Source organism: Rattus norvegicus, chromosome 5, assembly GCF_036323735.1.
Source record: "Rattus norvegicus strain BN/NHsdMcwi chromosome 5, GRCr8, whole genome shotgun sequence".
Taxonomy (NCBI): domain Eukaryota; kingdom Metazoa; phylum Chordata; class Mammalia; order Rodentia; family Muridae; genus Rattus; species Rattus norvegicus.
Window position 1 is genome coordinate 161,706,911 of NC_086023.1, and position 18,284 is coordinate 161,725,194.

Genomic DNA, 18,284 nt, shown 5'->3' on the forward strand with positions numbered 1-18,284 from the left:
TTAAGTTATGTGAGTTTATGCATATTTGCTTATGTGAAAAGTTTTCCTTCTATGAGCATGATTTTCTTTTCCTGGTTCAATAGAAATTTATTTCTCCAAACTTCACCTTAGCCCTACAAGCAAGAGGCATCTGGACAAAAGGGAAAAGGCTTTAACCATTAACCCTTTACTTAACCTGCTGTTTTAGGATGAAATGCTAAGTGCCAGAGACTGCAGTTTCTGGCCTCAGAGGAACACATAAGGCAGGTCAGCTACAGTATAAGTACACTTTTTATTATTATATAGCAACCCTAAATATTTTATAAGACAAAGTCTCATTCTGTACCGATGCTCTTCCCCCTCTGCTGCCTCAAAAGGAATGGACAAGAAAGAAGACCGCACCCGAGGTAGTCCCTGGCAGGGTAAGAAACTTAACAGCAACAAAATAATTGAATTTGACATTTAGACAACCATCTCAAAAGGAAGTGAACTGTGATGACAATTGTATCCTGTTGACAGTTCATCTACTGAAGAAAACTCCAGGATGTTAGTGACACCAGGACTTGTGATGTCTGCAAAAAGTGCTGCAAAAAAAGAGTGAATCCAAACCAGTAAAGAGCCTATATGTACTGTAGGCAACAGAGATTAAGAATCTTTCACTTCTTTTGCTATCATGAAATATCCTAACAAAAAGTAGCAAGGTAAAATTTGGTTTATTTCCACTGGAATTCTAGGTTATAGTTCTCCATTGTGGAAAGTCAAGAACTCAAATAGCTAGTCAAATCACACCCATAGTCAAGAGCATAGAGAAATAAATACATGCATGCTTGTTTTTACTTGTGTTCTGCTCATTTAAAGACTTTCTACCTAGGGATTGGTGCTACCCACAGTAGCCTGGGTCTTTGCAGATCAATTAGCTCAGGATAACCTCCCGCAGACATCTCCATAGGTCAACTCAATATAGGCAATATCTCATTGAGACTTTCTTCATATGTGATTCTAACTTATGTCGTGTTGGTAACTAAAGCTAACTATCATGCTTTACCCCTTGACAACATGGCACACAGATAATTACTTTTAGCCTCTAGCTTCTATTCATTGGTCTCAGTGTTTTTTCCCCACAATATAAAATATAGTCCAAGTTTAATGATCCAAATTATCTCTAAAATTCCAAAATCTCTTAACTGTGAGCTCCTATAAAATTAAAAACATTTATTTTTACATCAAATATTTTTTCTTTTTGTACTTCCCATGTCATTAATTTGGTATTTGTCCATAATAATAGTGTTCACTTCTCTAAATGTAACCAGTAGCTTTTGTAGGAAAGTATTTTTTCATTAGATAAGATGTATGTTGTCATTTGTCAGGGGAGCTCTGGGTCTGGTGAGAGGGATTTCAAAGAAATGTGATGGTTTTCTTTTTAATATCAGCAGTTGTCTGTGAGTACCTTAGTAGTATAGACTGTAGCAGCTCATGAAAGTGTTTGTACATCAAATATTCTTAACTTATACAGTAGCATGCAATATTTTTACTCCAAAATGGATGAACAGGTTATAGCAATGAAGTAATCACACCAAAGCAAAACCAAAATCCAGCTGAAATAATATGAAATCTTGCAGCTCCAATGTATTTGGGACTCATAATGTAATATTTGATTACAAAGGGCTTCATCTGCCACTTGTACCACATTCAATTTCTCCCTTAGACTTTCTGCTCCACAACTGAAGCTAGTCTTGGTGGACATCTCGTAGTTCTGGAATTCCCAATGTCATGAGGTCACTATTGTAATTGAGACTTCATCTTTGCAGCTTAATTCAATGACCTCTTAGAGTCCCTCTGCAGGAACTCTGATCCTGCCACACTGTAGTAAGCCTCATTGACTTTCCATGACCCCCTCCAATCTTGCATTTTTTATGCCTTCAAATCCAGTACCATAGGGATAACATTTAGGACAACTTAAGATGTATCCCAGTTCTCTTGGATCACAGTATCATATATCAGGTTCTGTGTGTAAACCCCAAGGAAACACTTTCCTAGACATTTGCTTTAAAGGATAGGGAACCCATTCCTTTGAATGAATTAGGATGCCCACAAGATGGTACCTTCAATGGGTGAGGTCTTGCTCACAGGTTGTCCTTTCTATTGCTCCAGTGTAACACTTTTCATATTCCAGCTGGTCTCAGATATTCACAAGAGAGTCTTGATTTGAGAGCATGCCTCCTGACCGATGAGAGTCTTCTCTCAAATTAAAGATTTGAGTTCAGGCAAAGCTTGGTGCTTCTTGGAGTTCACTCTTTCCTTCCATTCCCCTTCTTCCCCATTCTCTGACTCTCTTTCCTACAAAATGCTTATGAAATTTTCCTATAATCCATGCTAAGGATAAATGGGTCTACAGAGTTTCTCTCAAAGATTTTCAGGACAGAAAGAGAAAATGTGAATTGGGAGTTAACCGGTGATTTTGACTTCATCTGTCAGGAGTGGGGCCCCTACAATGCTTTATCATCACAGATATAGATTCATTCATCAGTGATCATGTGACAGGTTGGTGGCATCAATTTGGCACAGGGCTATAATATAATATCTCTAGGAAATCCCATGATGTTTATTCTCTAATGACTGTGATAGAGTTCTGCTAGATGCATCACTGAACATTGCCATTGAAGGAAGAAAACAGACATGGTGAGAACCTACGCACACAGGAGGCTCTCAACTGTGTCTCATGTCTCACCCTTATGGCCTTATGAAATGAGGTACTCAGCAAGGCCCTTTGCTGATGTCAGAGGTCATCCTTGGCTTGTCCTACTTATGATGTTATTGTCACATATATTTTTTCTATTTTTTTATTTTTTATAGGTTTTGTTTTTGTTTTCTGTTTTTCCATTCTACTTGTTTTCTTTTTTTCTTTTTTCTTTTTTTCAGAGCTGGGGACTGAACCCAGGGCCTTGCGCTTGCTAGGTAAGCGCTCTACCACTGAGCTAAATCCCCAACCCCATTCTGCTTGTTTTCAATCTGCTTGTTTACTTGTTTCTTTAGGGTTTCTCATTTACCATACTAAAGCATTTAATTATTTAACTACTGACTTCAATTTTGAGATCTCTTTATGCCCTTTATGAAACTGACTGTAGAACTCATAGCCTTATGAGAACAAGGAAAAGATAAAGCTTTCTTATCAAATAGCATAATGCATCCATGAAATCCATCTTCTAAATGGCACCAAGTCACAGGAACCCCCTGGTCTTCCAATCGTTTCTTGTAGAGTATAGAGTCATCACGGAGGACATCATATTCATTGCTCACCAGGAGGGTTTCAGGAAGCTGAGCAATGGTCTTGTCATCTGCCAGTAGAGGTGACACTTCTAAATTGAAAATATGATTAATTTCTAAATAAGCGGCCTCATTAAAAGGCCCAGGAGACTCAGGTTGTGGGCCTTGGCTCTTGAATCTTTGGGGGATGTTGTCAGAGCTGAGCCATTTCTTATACTTTTTCCAGTTGTCTGGAGGTATAAAAGTACCTTTCAACATGTCATCCATCCAGGACAGGTCAATGGCCAAATACTTACATACACAAGTCACCAAAAATTTCCTAGATAGAAATGGGGCATTTGGATACTGCTGGTAAGATGGCAACTGGAAATTGATCCCCTGAATGACTGGATTAATCAGGACTTGAGCCCGAAACTTCGGAAGATCTTTTCTGTCCAATAATGCCTGGGCAATAATAGCTGCAGCCCCAGCTCCAATGCTTTCTCCACTAATCACCACCTGTTCAGGGTCTATCCCATAAGTTTTCAGTTCTTTCAAGAAGTGGATGGTGGCATTCAGGCAATCCTGGTAAACAATAGGGTGATGATGGTCAGGAAGCTTACGGTACCTAAGGAGGAAAACAACAACAACAAAACAAGAAAAACATAGTATACTAGTACAGACAGGATGTTTAATGAAGGTTATTCAAATAGTGATCTCTATGCCAAGAGAAGACAGAGCCTGATTAAATTCTAAGAATGACCCAAGCAAATCTAGATGATATCCTGATTAGTTTTAATCTAATAGAGTCTATAGTTATCTGAGAGGAGAGATTCAAATGAATAATTTCCTAGTTCAAATAAGCCTGTGGGCATATCTGTGCGTGGGATGGTTACCTCGATTATTAATTGGTGCAGGAGGGTCAATACCACCATAGACAGCACCATTCCCTAGGCATGTGGCCCTTAGCTATTATTCATGAGCTTATAAGGCAGCAAGCAAGAAACATCCTCCCTGGTTCCTGTCATATTTGGTTGTGAAGTGAGTTCCTTGGTTAGAGATAATGTTTTGTGTATTAGTAAGCAGGTCTGTCTTCAAATTCCTCAACATTCCTTAATAGTTGACTGTGACTCAGAGTTATAAACTGAAATGAACTTTTCCTCTACTGCTTTTGGTCAGGAGATTTTATCACATCAACAGAAGGAAAAAACATAGATGAAGAGTTGCTCTATTGTTTTATACATGACTTTGAAGAACCTATCCAAAGTCAGAGTGGCAGAGATTCTGCATTCAAATCTATATGGAATAAAGAGCTCTATAGAAGATAGTGCCAAGTTGAAAGCTAATTACACTGAAATTGGGAAAGCAAACAATGACAGGGATGAGGCAAAGGCTTGTCTTACTACCTGTCAGTCAAGGTTGGAAGGAAAAGATTTAAGATAGAATGAAGTTGGTTCCCCTGGACATAACAGGGAAGAGGTGAGATAATAAGAGGACAGTGCAGAACAGCAGGAAAGGAAGAGTGAGTGAATGCCTGCTTGTGTTTCAGTCTTTCTCATATAGTCTTTCCAGGCACTACTCAGGGAAGTTCTTTGGCATCTCAGAATCTCTTCTTTGGCTAGTCAAAATCAGCCACTGCCTCACAATACTCAACCCTACAGGCTGGATCTTTGTAGTTCCCCACAAAATATCACTATGGTTAGTCAAGAAGTCTGTTGCATGCATCTAATTTGCAAAAAGAAAACAGTTCAATGGTGTACAGAGGCCAAGGGAGGTGTGTATATTTCTATGCTCTGCATGCAAGAGATCTTTAGAGTCTGCAAGACCTTTCGAGATTTGGTTTACAAGAATGAAAGCTCACATACCATAACATTCATGTAAGAGGAGGTCCCTGGAGATTCTAAAGGTGATGCCTTTCTCCTGCCATCACAGAGAACCATACATGCTGTATATGATGGCTAATCATGATTATCCATTTGATAACATCTGAACTCACAAAAATCCAAGCAACATGTGTGAGTTCAAGCATGATTTTGATTGGATCAGTTGAGTTTGGAAGACCCACATTAAATCTGGGCCACATCTTGTAGCAGGCATCCCACATAAAAGGACACAGGACAAGTGACTTTTGCATTTTACCTACTTTCCCTCAGTCTTGTTGACAAGCATATTGACCCTATTCCTAAGGTATTCCTTAGTGGTATTAGAACCTATATTGGAATTCAAACATAGAGTTGAAGACCAGGAGCTCTCTAGTAATCCTTTGACACTTGAGCACCAGATTGGGGCTGTGGGGATATCCAATCTTACAGACAGAACAACTATTGAATGCTCCATAGAGCTGGATCATAGCTTGCAAGGTACTCTAATAAATCTCCTTTTTCAATATGTATTCTATAAGTTCTGTTGCTCTAGAAAATCTTGAATAATAGATATAGTATCTTTCTCCAGTCACAACATCTCACTATCTACCCAGCCTGAGGGATGTCTAGGTGTGAGAGAGCCACTGTGGAGGCAATCTAACAGGTGAGCTTTGACTTTCCCATTGCTTTCATTCTAGACTTTACTATGTTCTATTTACTCATGTTTGCTTAGGACAAGAGATGGGGCTGTAGTAAGCAGCCCCTTCTGTCCTCCATTCACTTAAAAGAACTCTTTGTTTCCAGAAGATTAGAGTTGTATCTTAAATCACTCTCCACCTTGCTCCCTGTGTTTGGCATTTGGATCAGTGAGTTTTTAATGGTACACTCTTACTCAAATAATAACTCTGACTTTGATCTAGGCCATCTTTCACTACTCCATCATCCTCCTCGTGCCAATAGCAGTGGGCTTCATGTGGTGCTTTGGATGAGGACTACTTCTCATAGGCTCAGATATTTAAATATTTGATTTCTAGTTGGTGGCACTGTTTAGCAAGGTTGTGAATCATTTGTGAGATGGAGCCTTGCTGGAAGAATGATGTCACTAGTAGTGAAACTTGCGTGTATATAGCCTTGTCCCATTTCCTATTCACTCTTTGTTTTCTGTTTATGATTGAGGGTATGTGCTCTCTACTTGCTACTTCTACTGCCGTTTCTGATGCTAGCTGCTATGCCTCCTAGTCATGATGGACTCATCCTCGTAAAACCATGAACTGAAATAAAATAGGTTTTCCTTAAGTTTCCTTTGGTTGTGGTGTTTTATAATACCAATGGAAAAGTAAGTAAGATACCCTGATTCTGGATCCATCGTTTATTTTCTTCTGGCATCAATTTAATGGGTCTCTAAGTATTCTGTTGATTTTCATTATTTTAAATTACAATAAAGAAGGTATTGGGTTTGGTATAAGTTGTTGAAAAGTTTTATTTATTTTTATTCATTTTACCACAGTTCATCCATGTACCTGATGAAGCTAATGTCTATTATAGGTTACTTACCCCACTGATAGTAGTACTGAATCTGTCTCTGAGGCCAGGTAACTGCATAAGTTGTGGTAACAATCTGTAAGGCAAGAACAGGTCACATGCATCTCATGAGGAGGATCTAGAACTTCTACCACAATCCTAGGACAGAAGCTTCTGCTATGGGTAAGAAGGTGACATCCTCTCTGTGTTCTGATTCTTGTCACCTCTGAAGTAACTCTGGCCAGATCTACTTGGTAAAGCCAGTCATCATTCTCAATGTCAAAGGGACTTATTGGCTCACCTTTTGTGTTATTGTACTTTATAGTAAGGAAACAGAGGTCTGGGAAGCTTGGGGGGTCTGAAATGGATGAAGCAAAGACTGTGGGTTTGGAATGACTTTCTGAAAATATAAATAATTGTATATATTTCATATTAAATAAAAAATATACAAGGGCTGGATGGGTCATTTCAGTTAGGGGGACATTGCACCTGAAGTTCCAGAAAGTGAAACCTCTACAATGACTAGGTTGCATATCCAGGTACAGGGCCAGGTACAGAACCTGAAACATGCATCTTCGACTCAGCTGTGTCCAGTCCTGATGGTTGCGCACAGAGATACTTGGTAGTTTGTGCACATGTTTGGAACCAGGATTTATGAATGTTACCGAGTAATGTAGGAATAGCAGGCAACTGGGACCTTCAATGGTGTGGTAAGAAGTGAAAACAGGTGCTGAGGCCAATGCACTGAGTCTCAACTGAGGCAGGATGGTAGCTCCTCTAGTCAAGGTTCTTAACAATCATGCTGCAACCTTGCTGTATATTAGCATCATTCATGCTTTCTTAATACAGATGTCTGGGACAAAGAATGAATTGGATTATAGGAGGCAACTTGGGAGTGGGTGTGACACTAATGGCCACACAACATGGACTCCCTCTTAACCACAACTTTGGCCTTTCCATCTGTTCTCTGTCCCTTCACTGTGTCCCACCCACATCCTGCCTTACCTTAAGAGCCTCAAGTTGTTCCAGTCTCAGAGTTTTGTACTTGTCCCTCATTCTATTTGGAGTGACTAGTATAGAGTTGAGATGGTGATGTACCTCTTTGGACACTGAACCAAAAAGGCACCAAGACTTCAACAACTCATATAAGTAGCATTTCTGTGGGTGTTTCACACTACTGAAGAGCTTGGCAATCTAGGCTTCCAAGGGTTTCTGAGATTGAAAAATGCTCCTGGACAGGGATGGAACCTATACCTGGGTTCTGATCATAGTTAATTTGTGAGCATCATAGCAGCACCTTCAGATGTAAAATAGCCATGGATATTTCTACCATCAGGTGGCAGCAATGAACCCCTATCTCATCCTGTTCTACCTAAGGACAGCCATCTGTCCTTGTCTACATCTGTACTTCCTGCTCATTCAACCATTTATTCCTTTGTAAGTTTATCCTTTCATTCAACCATCAACAGATAATTATATCCATGTGTTTATTCAGTCAGTCAAAAAACTACAAACAATAAGGCCAAGCACTGGGGATCCAGCAACTCACAGCACACGGGTCTTCTCTCCCTCTTAGCATTCCTGTTCTGACGAGGGGCAAAAGACAGCAAAAAGGAAACACAGGGATTGATGAACCAAAGCAAGCTCAGATGGTGACAAATACCATACATATATTCAACAAGAAATATGTCATAAATGGAGTCAGAGTGTGGGAGTTTAACCTCAGAATGGCAGAAAATGTCTATAGGTAGATGTTGGAGGAGGTTGCTCTAGAAAGGCCATTTGTGAAAAGGTCCAAGATCAAGTGGGTATTCACCTATTCCAAGCAAGTCATGGGGGTAGGCATGTTTTGAGAATATAGTAGCATGCACAGAAGACCAAGAGTTTTGAGCTCAGTATGTCTAGTGTGCATAATAACAGAGTCTATGCTGCAGTATAGCAAGAGCAGAACAGGAAAATATTAAAGGGCCAAAGAATAGGGTAGACTACCTATTCTGAGGCATGTTTTAAGCCCCTCATTGTTCAGAAAGAGGAACAGCCTACAAATTAAGAAATTGAGAAGAGGGTGGCCATCACAATGCTCAGCTGAAGGGGCTGGATAGTTACAGATTGGTGATTACACTACGATGGTCTTGCAGACCTGATGGATACATGATTTTAGGATCTTGGATGAGCCAGTGTCTTTGAGAATAAATGGAAGAGAAGAATCATACCAAGTACTTGGTTGCTTGTGACACTGTGTCCTGGACTAAGACTTATTATGGAAAACATTTCCATAGACATGTCGTGTCAACCTTATTGATTGACAAAACCTGCAGTCTCAATTTGGGGCCCCCAGAAGGATTTCTGACTGCTGCTTTTTTTTGGCTCCCTGCTAATAATTCCCAATGGGAATATAGATGTAGTTAGGTATGTCATGAGACACTCCCCTTCTTCTTATGCCTCAGAGATGCTTCTTACCCAGGCCACCAAACATACAACCTCCTCCATGGTAGAAGATGATGCCTCTCCGGGGGCCAGAGGAGGTTGTCTTGGGTTGAAACAACCTCACAGGGATTGTACCAAAATGCAAGTTCTTCACCAACACACCAAAGTTATTTTTTGACACCAAGAGGTCTTGCAAAAAGCAAAAAAACCGGGGCATGGAACAAAGTTTCATCTTCTCCAGTACATTCCCCTGTGGGAGAGAAAGAATTAAAGACCAGTTGACTACCTTCCAAATCCACTTTACAGCTATTGCCCAGTGTTTTGTGTAACTCAACTTAGGGCTTTACCAAAACTCCTAATTGGGTAGAATGGTTTCTTGTAAGCAAGTGAGTGCCTAGTTGTGAAGCTTTAAATAAAAATGAAGGACATGATGAAGTAGGAGAGAAAAGCTATTCCTCCTTGTCATCAGGATTTCCCAGTGGCCTTTGCAACAAACACTAATTGCCCCAGATTTTTTGTTCTATGCTAGTTCTCATCTCCTCTCTTCCATTTGATACCTCATTTCCTACGTACATAGGTGCCTTTTTACATTGCTTTACCAGTTCCTTAAAAATACATCATGAGAACTGGTGGTCATGGCACATACTTTTAATCCAAGCACTTGAGAGGCTGAGACAAGCAGATCTCTGTGATTTTGAGACAAATCTGGCCTACATAGCGAGTTTCAGTACAGCTGGAGCTAGCCAGTAAGACCCTGTCTTAAAGAAATAAAGAACCAAACCAAACACAAACATACAAGCAAAAATGGGAGGAAAGCCACTGTTTCTAATCCCATGCTCATGTAATGACTCACATCATGCCCTCTACTACACACAGTCCAAAATAAAAGTGAATGCTGGGCCAAAGCCTACCACAGACTTGAAATTCCTTTCAGGTTTGTGATCCATGCCTACTTCAACATCTGCCCCAATCTATGAATCCTGAACTACGTGACTCTGTGGCTTTTTCTCATAGTTCCCTTATGCACAAAGCAGGACTGATTTCCATGCACTTTAGAGCTTTCTGGATGCCATAAAGTGGGTGGGTTATGAAAATGACCTAACAATGAAATTTGCCAAAGGTGACACTCTCTTCCATGGTACCCTAAGTATAAAACATATACTTCTTAGAAATTGTGGGGTACTCTGTAAGTATGAGCGACAGGGATACAATCAACTGGTAAGCCTAAAGTCAAGACACTTTAGATTTTTGAGACCTCAAAGGGTAAGTCTAGAACCTAGTAGCCACAAATGTCTCACAACAGGTCAGCCTTGGAACATAACCTTTGTATCATCTGATACGAAAACTGGATTGGTGAGTTTGGCTTTTTAATCCTAATAGACTGATGGACACCAGGACATGCCATAGTGGTGAACTCCACCTGAAAGATAAGATGTGTGTAGGCTTGATTGTTATGTGGCTTCTTATCTTATTGGGGTAAGCACTAACGACCTCAGAACATCTTTAGAAGTTTATACAGGCCATAGCCACATTCCCTGATGCCATTCTCTTCCATTCACCTCCTCTATTCTTCTACCACACTGCTACATGATGATCCTCCAAAGTCAAGGCCCTTGGATCTCAGCCTCGTTTTCTTTTAGTTGCTAGCTCAGGTGTCACCACTCAGCAAGAAGTGTCTTCTGCCTTTCTCTAGCAGGAATTATGGTCTCTTTCAGCCTTTTCTTTCTCATAGTCAGGGATATTTATGAGTATGTTTCACTTGCTACTAAAGGGAAGCTACGAGTGATGTTTGTCTTATGCATTCACCTCCATGATCTTAGAGCCTTGTTGGCACATGTCCAGAGGATACATTCAAACCCCACTATGAACACAGTGAACAGAGAGAGAGACTAAGTGTGTCATAGGGGATAAATACAGCCCAGCAACTGGCTTCATGCATGAAGCTTTTTGGGTTTGCTAGGATATAAGAAAGGAGTTGTTTTTCATCTTTTTTTGGAATATACTGAAGATGGAAGGTTCTAAGAGACTTTTCCCAAAGTGGGCTGGCAAGGACAAGGTCTGTCTCCCCATGCTCATCTCCAAGTCCTCCCCCAACTTTGTAACTATACTTTCCACTAAGCTTGGCACTACACAGAGGCCCAACCTATGCTTACTGAATTAAAGACTAATAGAGTGACTAAACACTGAGGTAGTACCTAGGCTTCCAAAATGAACAGCCATAAACCCAAAGATGATCTTCAAACAACTAAGAAAATCTACTGTAAACAACTTTTTCCTGCTGAGAGTATTAAGTGGCAATGACACTCTACAGGGGACCACAGTATTTAAGAAGTCCTTATCACAGTGTCTGTCATCATCACTGACTGGTATCTATTATCAGGTGCTCTTAAATTATTTGGATTTGCCAACTTTGTCCCAGCACTGAGATTCTCTACCCTCGACAGGACTGAGTCATTGAACAAAACAAAACAAAACAAAAACCAAAACTTACCAATGCTATTGTCAACTGGAAGAAGTAGTGTAGAATGTGAAATTTCACTCGTTGGCGGATGGGAGGAGGAACACGTACAGTGAAGATCTCTTTTATGAGAACCCATACACTGACCCCCAGAACCAGGAAGATTGCAGTGGTGAAGAGTATTATCACCAAGATCATGATGGTCTTATTCCTTTAGAATATGCTGAAGAATACCTATCTCCCAGAAAGAGTGTATAGAGCTCTCTCCTCCACAGACCCAGGTGCCTTATAACACACAGGGTGACTTCTGAGCCTGTTCCTTCCCACTACAGGCAGCTATGACATTCTGGGAACATCTTCTTGTGATACTCAAGGGATTGCATCAGATCCCCACCTGGAGAAGATCCCTGGCACCTTGTCCCCAGGGCAGGTTGGACTTTATCATAGGATCTGGAGCATCACCAGCTGGTTAGAAGTATGACACAGTGAGGAAGCACTTGCTAGGGACTGATGTTGGAGTATGGTTACATTTATGATCGATTTGGGAAACTTGTGGAAGTCATGTCAAGTGCCCTCTGGGTCTTCCTTCTCTCCAGACTCTTAAGAGATGGCCTTGTGTATCAAGTAACATTTGAGGAAAGCCACAGAGTATATAGAAAAGTTACCCACATACTGTTCTCTCTTCTTACTAGCCTGATATCCCTGGTATCAGAAATCAGCTTCACAATTGCTCCTTGTCTTAGCCCCATCTTATTTTCTTGTGTCTCATGTACCAACATCTATGGCATAGCTGATGATAGGGATTAGCTAATTTAGAGACCAAAAAACCCCTCACCTATGAACACATTTTTTTCTATATAAACCAGAACATGTAGGATAAACACCATCTCCTTTTATTATTTATTATTTATTATTTATTGTTCTCAGTGACAAGCAAGTATGGTGATTTTCCAAAATAGCTGAGAGACTAGAGAGTATACTGCAATCTATAAAAATACCATGTATAAGACAGAGCCATAAATATTAAAACAGAGACTGAAGGAACACCCATTCAGAGCCTGCCCCACATGTGGCCCATACATATACAGCCACCCAATTAGATAAGATGGATGAAGCAAAGAAGTGCAGACCGACAGGAGCCGGATGTAGATCGCTCCTGAGAGACACAGCCAGAATACAGCAAATACAGAGGCGAATACCAGCAGCAAACCACTGAACTGAGAATAGGACCCCCGTTGAAGGAATCAGAGAAAGAACTGGAAGAGCTTGAAGGGGCTCGAGACCCCATATGTACAACAATGCCAAGCAACCAGAGCTTCCAGGGACTAAGCCACTACCTAAAGACTATACATGGACTGACCCTGGACTCTGACCTCATAGGTAGCAATGAATATCCTAGTAAGAGCACCAGTGGAAGGGGAAGCCCTGGGTCCTGCTAAGACTGAACCCCCAGTGAACTAGACTGGTGGGGGGAGGGCTGCAATGGGGGGAGGGTTGGGAGGGGAACAACCATAAGGAAGGGGAGGGGAGAGGGGGATGTTTGCCCGGATACCAGGAAAGGGAATAACACTCGAAATGTATATAAGAAATACTCAAGTTAATAAAAAAAATTTAAAAAAAAAGACAGAGCCATAAGTAGGATGTGGGAACTATTCTATAGCCTTGCTGTGAGCAGTAAGGCATACAACTGAGACTGAACTGTTCACCCAGAAAGAATTTATCATGCCATGAAAGGGAAGAATTGCAACAAGAAAGAGACATGTGGACATTCTCCCCAGTTCAATATTGGAAAAATCAATAATACAATATGAAGACAGAGACCTTATAACAGCTAAGTACAGGGAAGTGTGATCATGAGGAACACTTCACATCTAAGCTGCTTGAATTGAAGTGTCAGATGTAGGAGGAAAGAGCCTCTCCTGGGCTGCTTTGTGAGTATATGGTTCATGGGGGCTTGTGGGATCAGTCTTTGTGCCATGGAAACAGAAATACTGGGTAATATAATTATCCATTTCTTCTTGAGACAAAGGATGCATGATCTGAGAAAATACAAAGGGATCAGCCTCTGATAGATGGTCTCATAGGATCCATTAGAGACACTTGATTATTACTGGCTGAGATCCCCCATGAATGTCAAGGACTGGGGGACCACAAAGATGAATAGGTATTATTGGAGAAACTGTGTATAAGAGTGGTGGTGTTCCATACTCAGTCCACCAGATGAGATGGGATAGTTTTCAGGAGACAGCAAGAAAGAAATTGGTTAGGGAAGTATCCTGGAGTTAATAATGGCCACCTTCTGTTTTTAAAAAAAAGTGAGTGTGGATGGCTAGCAAGATGGCTCCATGGGTAAGTGTGATTGGTGTCAATTCTTATTAGCTGAGTTTGATTTCTAAAACATATATTATGGAAGGAGAGAACCAAGTCCAAAAAGTTATCCTCTAGTCTATTCACATGTGATATAGCATATGCATGCTTGCATAAATACACATAACACACAAAACACACATGCACATATACAATTTACTCTCATTCTCTCTGTGTGTATGTGTTTTTGTGTAAATTTAGTGGTCTCTCTAATTAACTAATTGTAGAGAGGTGATTTGTTGAAGAATGTGAATGTACATGGTTAGGAAAAAGACATTCGTGGGAACCAAGGGACTGTTGTTTGAAAATTTTAATGCTGGGAATGAGTTATCACCCAAAACTTGTTGATCTGCAAGATCATTAAATCTATACACACACACAGGCACACACACACACACACACACACACACACACACACACACATCTATGGATGTCATAATCCCCGGTGGTGAAATAACTACTGTTGTTTCATAAAATAAGTGTGATGTGCTCCTTAAATTGCTTTCTATAAATTTATATTTATATCTACAATAGAATATTGCCTATGTCAGTTTCAGTCATAGAAGAATATTTTGTTTGTTCACAATGAGGGATTGTTACTGTAAATATGTATATGTGGTTCCTAAGAATGATAAACTATTGGTGTGTAATAGTGGATCAATACTCAGTCATACATTGTTGTGGTAAATTCTCCAACCCATACAAGCCCAAGAAATGAAAACACAACTCAAATAATATGAATCCAAACTTCCTGCCTAGATTGGGCAGATCTACCACTACACTATTCTATTCCTTAGCAATGAGCATCAAATTTCAAACAGCTCCAGGGCAACCCACAAGCCACAGAAATCAAATGTAATGAGATATTCATGTTACTCCCTCTATCACTTAAGTAACATCAAAGAAAGAGAGAAAAGGTGGAGTGCTGTGTGGTAATTTCCTCTTAATTGGGATGTTCCCTAGAAAAGAAAGGCAAGAAGCTCATACAACATCACAGACTCAGAAAGTTAGCACATTTGCAAGGTTCTTCTCAAAGGTCATATAAGCAGTAGCAATGGGTAGAAGAGCAGGTGCAGAAGTGTACTGAGATTTCTGGGTTATGGCTTTCATGAGTCATCCATCACTCAAGCAAAGGTGAATTCCCAATAATGGAACTGCCTTTGAGTCACCCATGCTTTGTTAGTGACTCCAATAACCTGTCTCATTAAACTAATCTTAACTGAAATAGCTTCTCTGGCCTATCATTGTGTTTCTCTAAGAATGAATAAACATTGCTTCTATTTCTCAAGAAAAGCAACACAATGATGTTGCTATTATTGTAGGCCAAGGGGGAAAAATACATGAAAGAAAGTGTGAAGGTGGAAGTTGTTTATTTTGTCTACTTGGGAAGTTTCTGTAATAAAACACTCACTAAATGCATATATGGAGGAAACGATTTACTAGGTGTACACATCTTCACCACAGTACATCATTAAGGGAAGCCAGGGCAGGAACCTGAAGACAGGAACTAAAATAGTGACCATGGGTGAATAATTCCTTTATTGTACAACCAAGAACTACCCGCTCAAAAGTGACATTCTTCATAGTGGCCTGAGCCCTCCCACATCAATCCATCTATAAAATGCTTCACAGATATACACTCATAGGCTAGTTAAATGGAGTCAATTCCTCACTTGAGATTCCTCTTCTAGGTGACTGCAGTTTGTGTCAAGTTGACAAAATCTAACCAACACAGAAATAGAAGTAACATTGCTACAAAACAAAGCACCCATTACTGTGAAAACCCAGATGAGGACACGTGCATAATTCTACTCTAGAACTTTCATAGACTGACCTCACTAGCATCTTCACTTCATATTTCTGGCTAAGACCAGTGAAAAAAATCTGTCATTTGAATAATATAGTTCATAATAGTTTCTCATGCCTCCCTAGTAAGTGGACTTATAAGTGTTGGAGTGCTTTCTTTGTATATTAGTTTAATGCATTCTGATAAGCACTGACTTTTTTAAACCAACAGCTAGGGAAGGTCTGATGATGCCAAAAACCACATGAGTGAACCAGAAAACAGATCTCAGTGTGTGAGGTCCTCAGTCACAGGCCTCTGTTTACCCTGTGTCTAAGTTCATGCCACATAGAATCTACAAGATGCCCAAAACTGAAGATCACCATAACAGAAGCATAAAGATGTAATTAGTAGAAGTAATGTTGTGTTTAATAGTAGCCTACATTTACAGATGTTGACATGGTAGAATTTTTCTAGCCTTATGCAAAAAATAAATCTCAACACTTCATCCCAGAGATGCAGGGATGGCTCAATTATGAACATTTACAAATGTAATCCACTATATAAACATACTGAAAAAAATCACATAATCATCTCATTAGCTGAAAGTGTCTTTGTCAAAATTCAACACACCCTCATGTTAAAAGTCTTGGAGAGATCAGGGACATGAGGCACATAACTAACTACAATAAAACATTATAGAACAAGCCAATAGCCAATAGCAAATTAAACTGAGAGAAACTTAAAGCAATTTCAATAAAATCAGGGACTCCCTATGCACTCCCTATCTATTCAATATAGTAGTTAAAGTTCTATCTAGAGCAATAAGATGACCAAAGGATATCAAGGGGATACAAATTGGAAAGGAAGAAGCCAAGGTATTACACTATTCATGGATAATATATTAGTATACATAAGCAAGCACCAAAATTCTGCCAGAGAACTCCTACAGATTAGAAACAACTTCAGCAAAGTAACTGGATACAAAAATTAACTGAAAGAAATCAGTAACCCTCCTTTACACAAGTGATAAATGGGCTGAGAAAGAAATTAGGGCAACAACACCATTCACAATCATCTCAAACAATATAAAATATCTTGTTATAGCTCGAACCATGAAAGTGAAAGACATATATGACAAGAACTTTAAGTCCTCGAAGAAAGAAATTGAAGACGATATCAGAAGACGAAAGAACTCCATGGTCATGAATCAGTAGGGTTAACACAGTGAAAATCCCCATCTTACCAAAAGTAATCTACAAATTCAATGCAATTCTCATCAAAATTCCAACACAATTCTTAGCAGACATTCAAAGAACAATTCTCAACTTCATATAGAAAATCATTTTTAAAAAAGGATATCTAAAATAAACCTGAATGATAAAAGAACTTCTGGAGGGAGTTTTGAATTCATGCTCTCATGCTGTACTACAGAGCAATGGTGATAAGGAGAAACTGGAAGCTACTCGTATAGGAACAGACAGATTAAGCAGAACTGAATTGAAGACCCAGAAATTAACCCACACATTTAGGAATGCTTGATTTTTTACAAAGAAGGCAAAACCATAAAATGGAAAGGGGAGAATGGTACTGGTCTAATTGGTTGTGTGAATGTAGAATAATGTAAACAGATCTATATTTTTCACTCTGCACAAAGCTCAAGGTCAAGTGGATCAAGGACCTCAAGATCAAACCAGATATGCTAAGTCTAATAGAAGAGAAAGTGGAGACAATTTACTGAACAGAGCACTAATGGCTCAAGCCTCTAAGATCAACAATTGACAAATGGGACCTCATAAATTTTCAAAATGTGTCTGTAAGGCAAAGAACGTTGTCAATAAAACAAAATGGCAGCATACATATTAGGAAAAGAGCGTCACTAACCCTACATCTGACAGAGGGCTAATATCCAAAATATATAAAGAATTCAAGAAGTTAAACTCCAACAAGTCAAACAACCCAGTTTTAAAAATGGGGTACAGAGCTGAATAGAGAATTCTCAACAGAGGAATCTCAAATGGCGAGAAGCACTTAATGTTTTATACCCTTAGTCATCAGAAAAGTGCAAATCAAAATGACCTTGAGATCCCACCTTATGCCAGTGAAAATGACCAAGATCCAAAACTCAAGTGACAGGACATGTTAGTGGGATGCGCTGGTGGGAATTAAAATTTATACAATCTGGAAATCAATCGGGCAGTTTCTTAGAAAATTGAAAGTAGTTTTACCTGAGGACTCACCTATACTGCTCCTGGGCATATACCCAAAAGATGCTCTACCATACCATAAGGAAACGTGATCCACTATGTTCATAGTAGCTTTCGTCACAATAGCCAGAAACTGAAAACAACTCAAATGCCCCATAATCGAAGAAAGGATACAGAAAATATGGTTCATTCGCACAGTAGAACTATTCAGATATGCAGCCCGGTCTCCATGTAGGTCCCCCAACAACTGGAGCAGGGACTGTTCCTAGAGGTGTTGCCTGACTGTCGAATCCATTCCCCAACTGGGCTGCCTTGTCTGGCCTCAGTGAAAGAGGATGAGCCTGCCTCTGCAGAGACTTGATGTTTCAGAGTAGAGCAGGGAGGGTACCCTCTCAGAGGAAATGGGAGTGGGGATGGGAGAGGGAGTCTTTGAGGGG

At 39.9% G+C, this 18,284-nt stretch overlaps 2 protein-coding genes across 2 annotated transcripts in view; one reads left to right on the forward strand and one right to left on the reverse strand.

The window, feature by feature from the left end:
* Positions 1-18,284, forward strand: part of LOC103692519 (60S ribosomal protein L9 pseudogene) — a 1,198,372-nt gene that overhangs the window by 92,165 nt on the left and 1,087,923 nt on the right. The window lies entirely within an intron of this gene.
* Positions 260-11,754, reverse strand: Aadacl4fm2 (AADACL4 family member 2). Its single transcript, XM_578509.6, has 4 exons — positions 11,524-11,754; positions 9,066-9,282; positions 6,639-6,702; positions 260-3,850 (listed from the first exon to the last, which is right to left on the reverse strand). The coding sequence occupies exons 1-4, from the start codon at positions 11,686-11,688 to the stop codon at positions 3,061-3,063; spliced, it is 1,236 nt and encodes a 411-aa protein (XP_578509.2). The 5' UTR covers positions 11,689-11,754; the 3' UTR covers positions 260-3,060.

Bases quoted from the DNA above. Each gene is read 5' to 3' on its own strand.
- Aadacl4fm2 (XM_578509.6), bottom strand. From the start codon at position 11,688: ATGATCTTGGTGATAATACTCTTCACCACTGCAATCTTCCTGGTTCTG. The intron at 9,283-11,523 runs GTAAGTTTTGGT...TCTCTCCCACAG, and splicing joins TCCAGTTGACAATAGCATTG to GGGAATGTACTGGAGAAGAT. The intron at 3,851-6,638 runs GTAAGTAACCTA...TTTCCTCCTTAG, and splicing joins TCAGTACTACTATCAGTGGG to GTACCGTAAGCTTCCTGACC.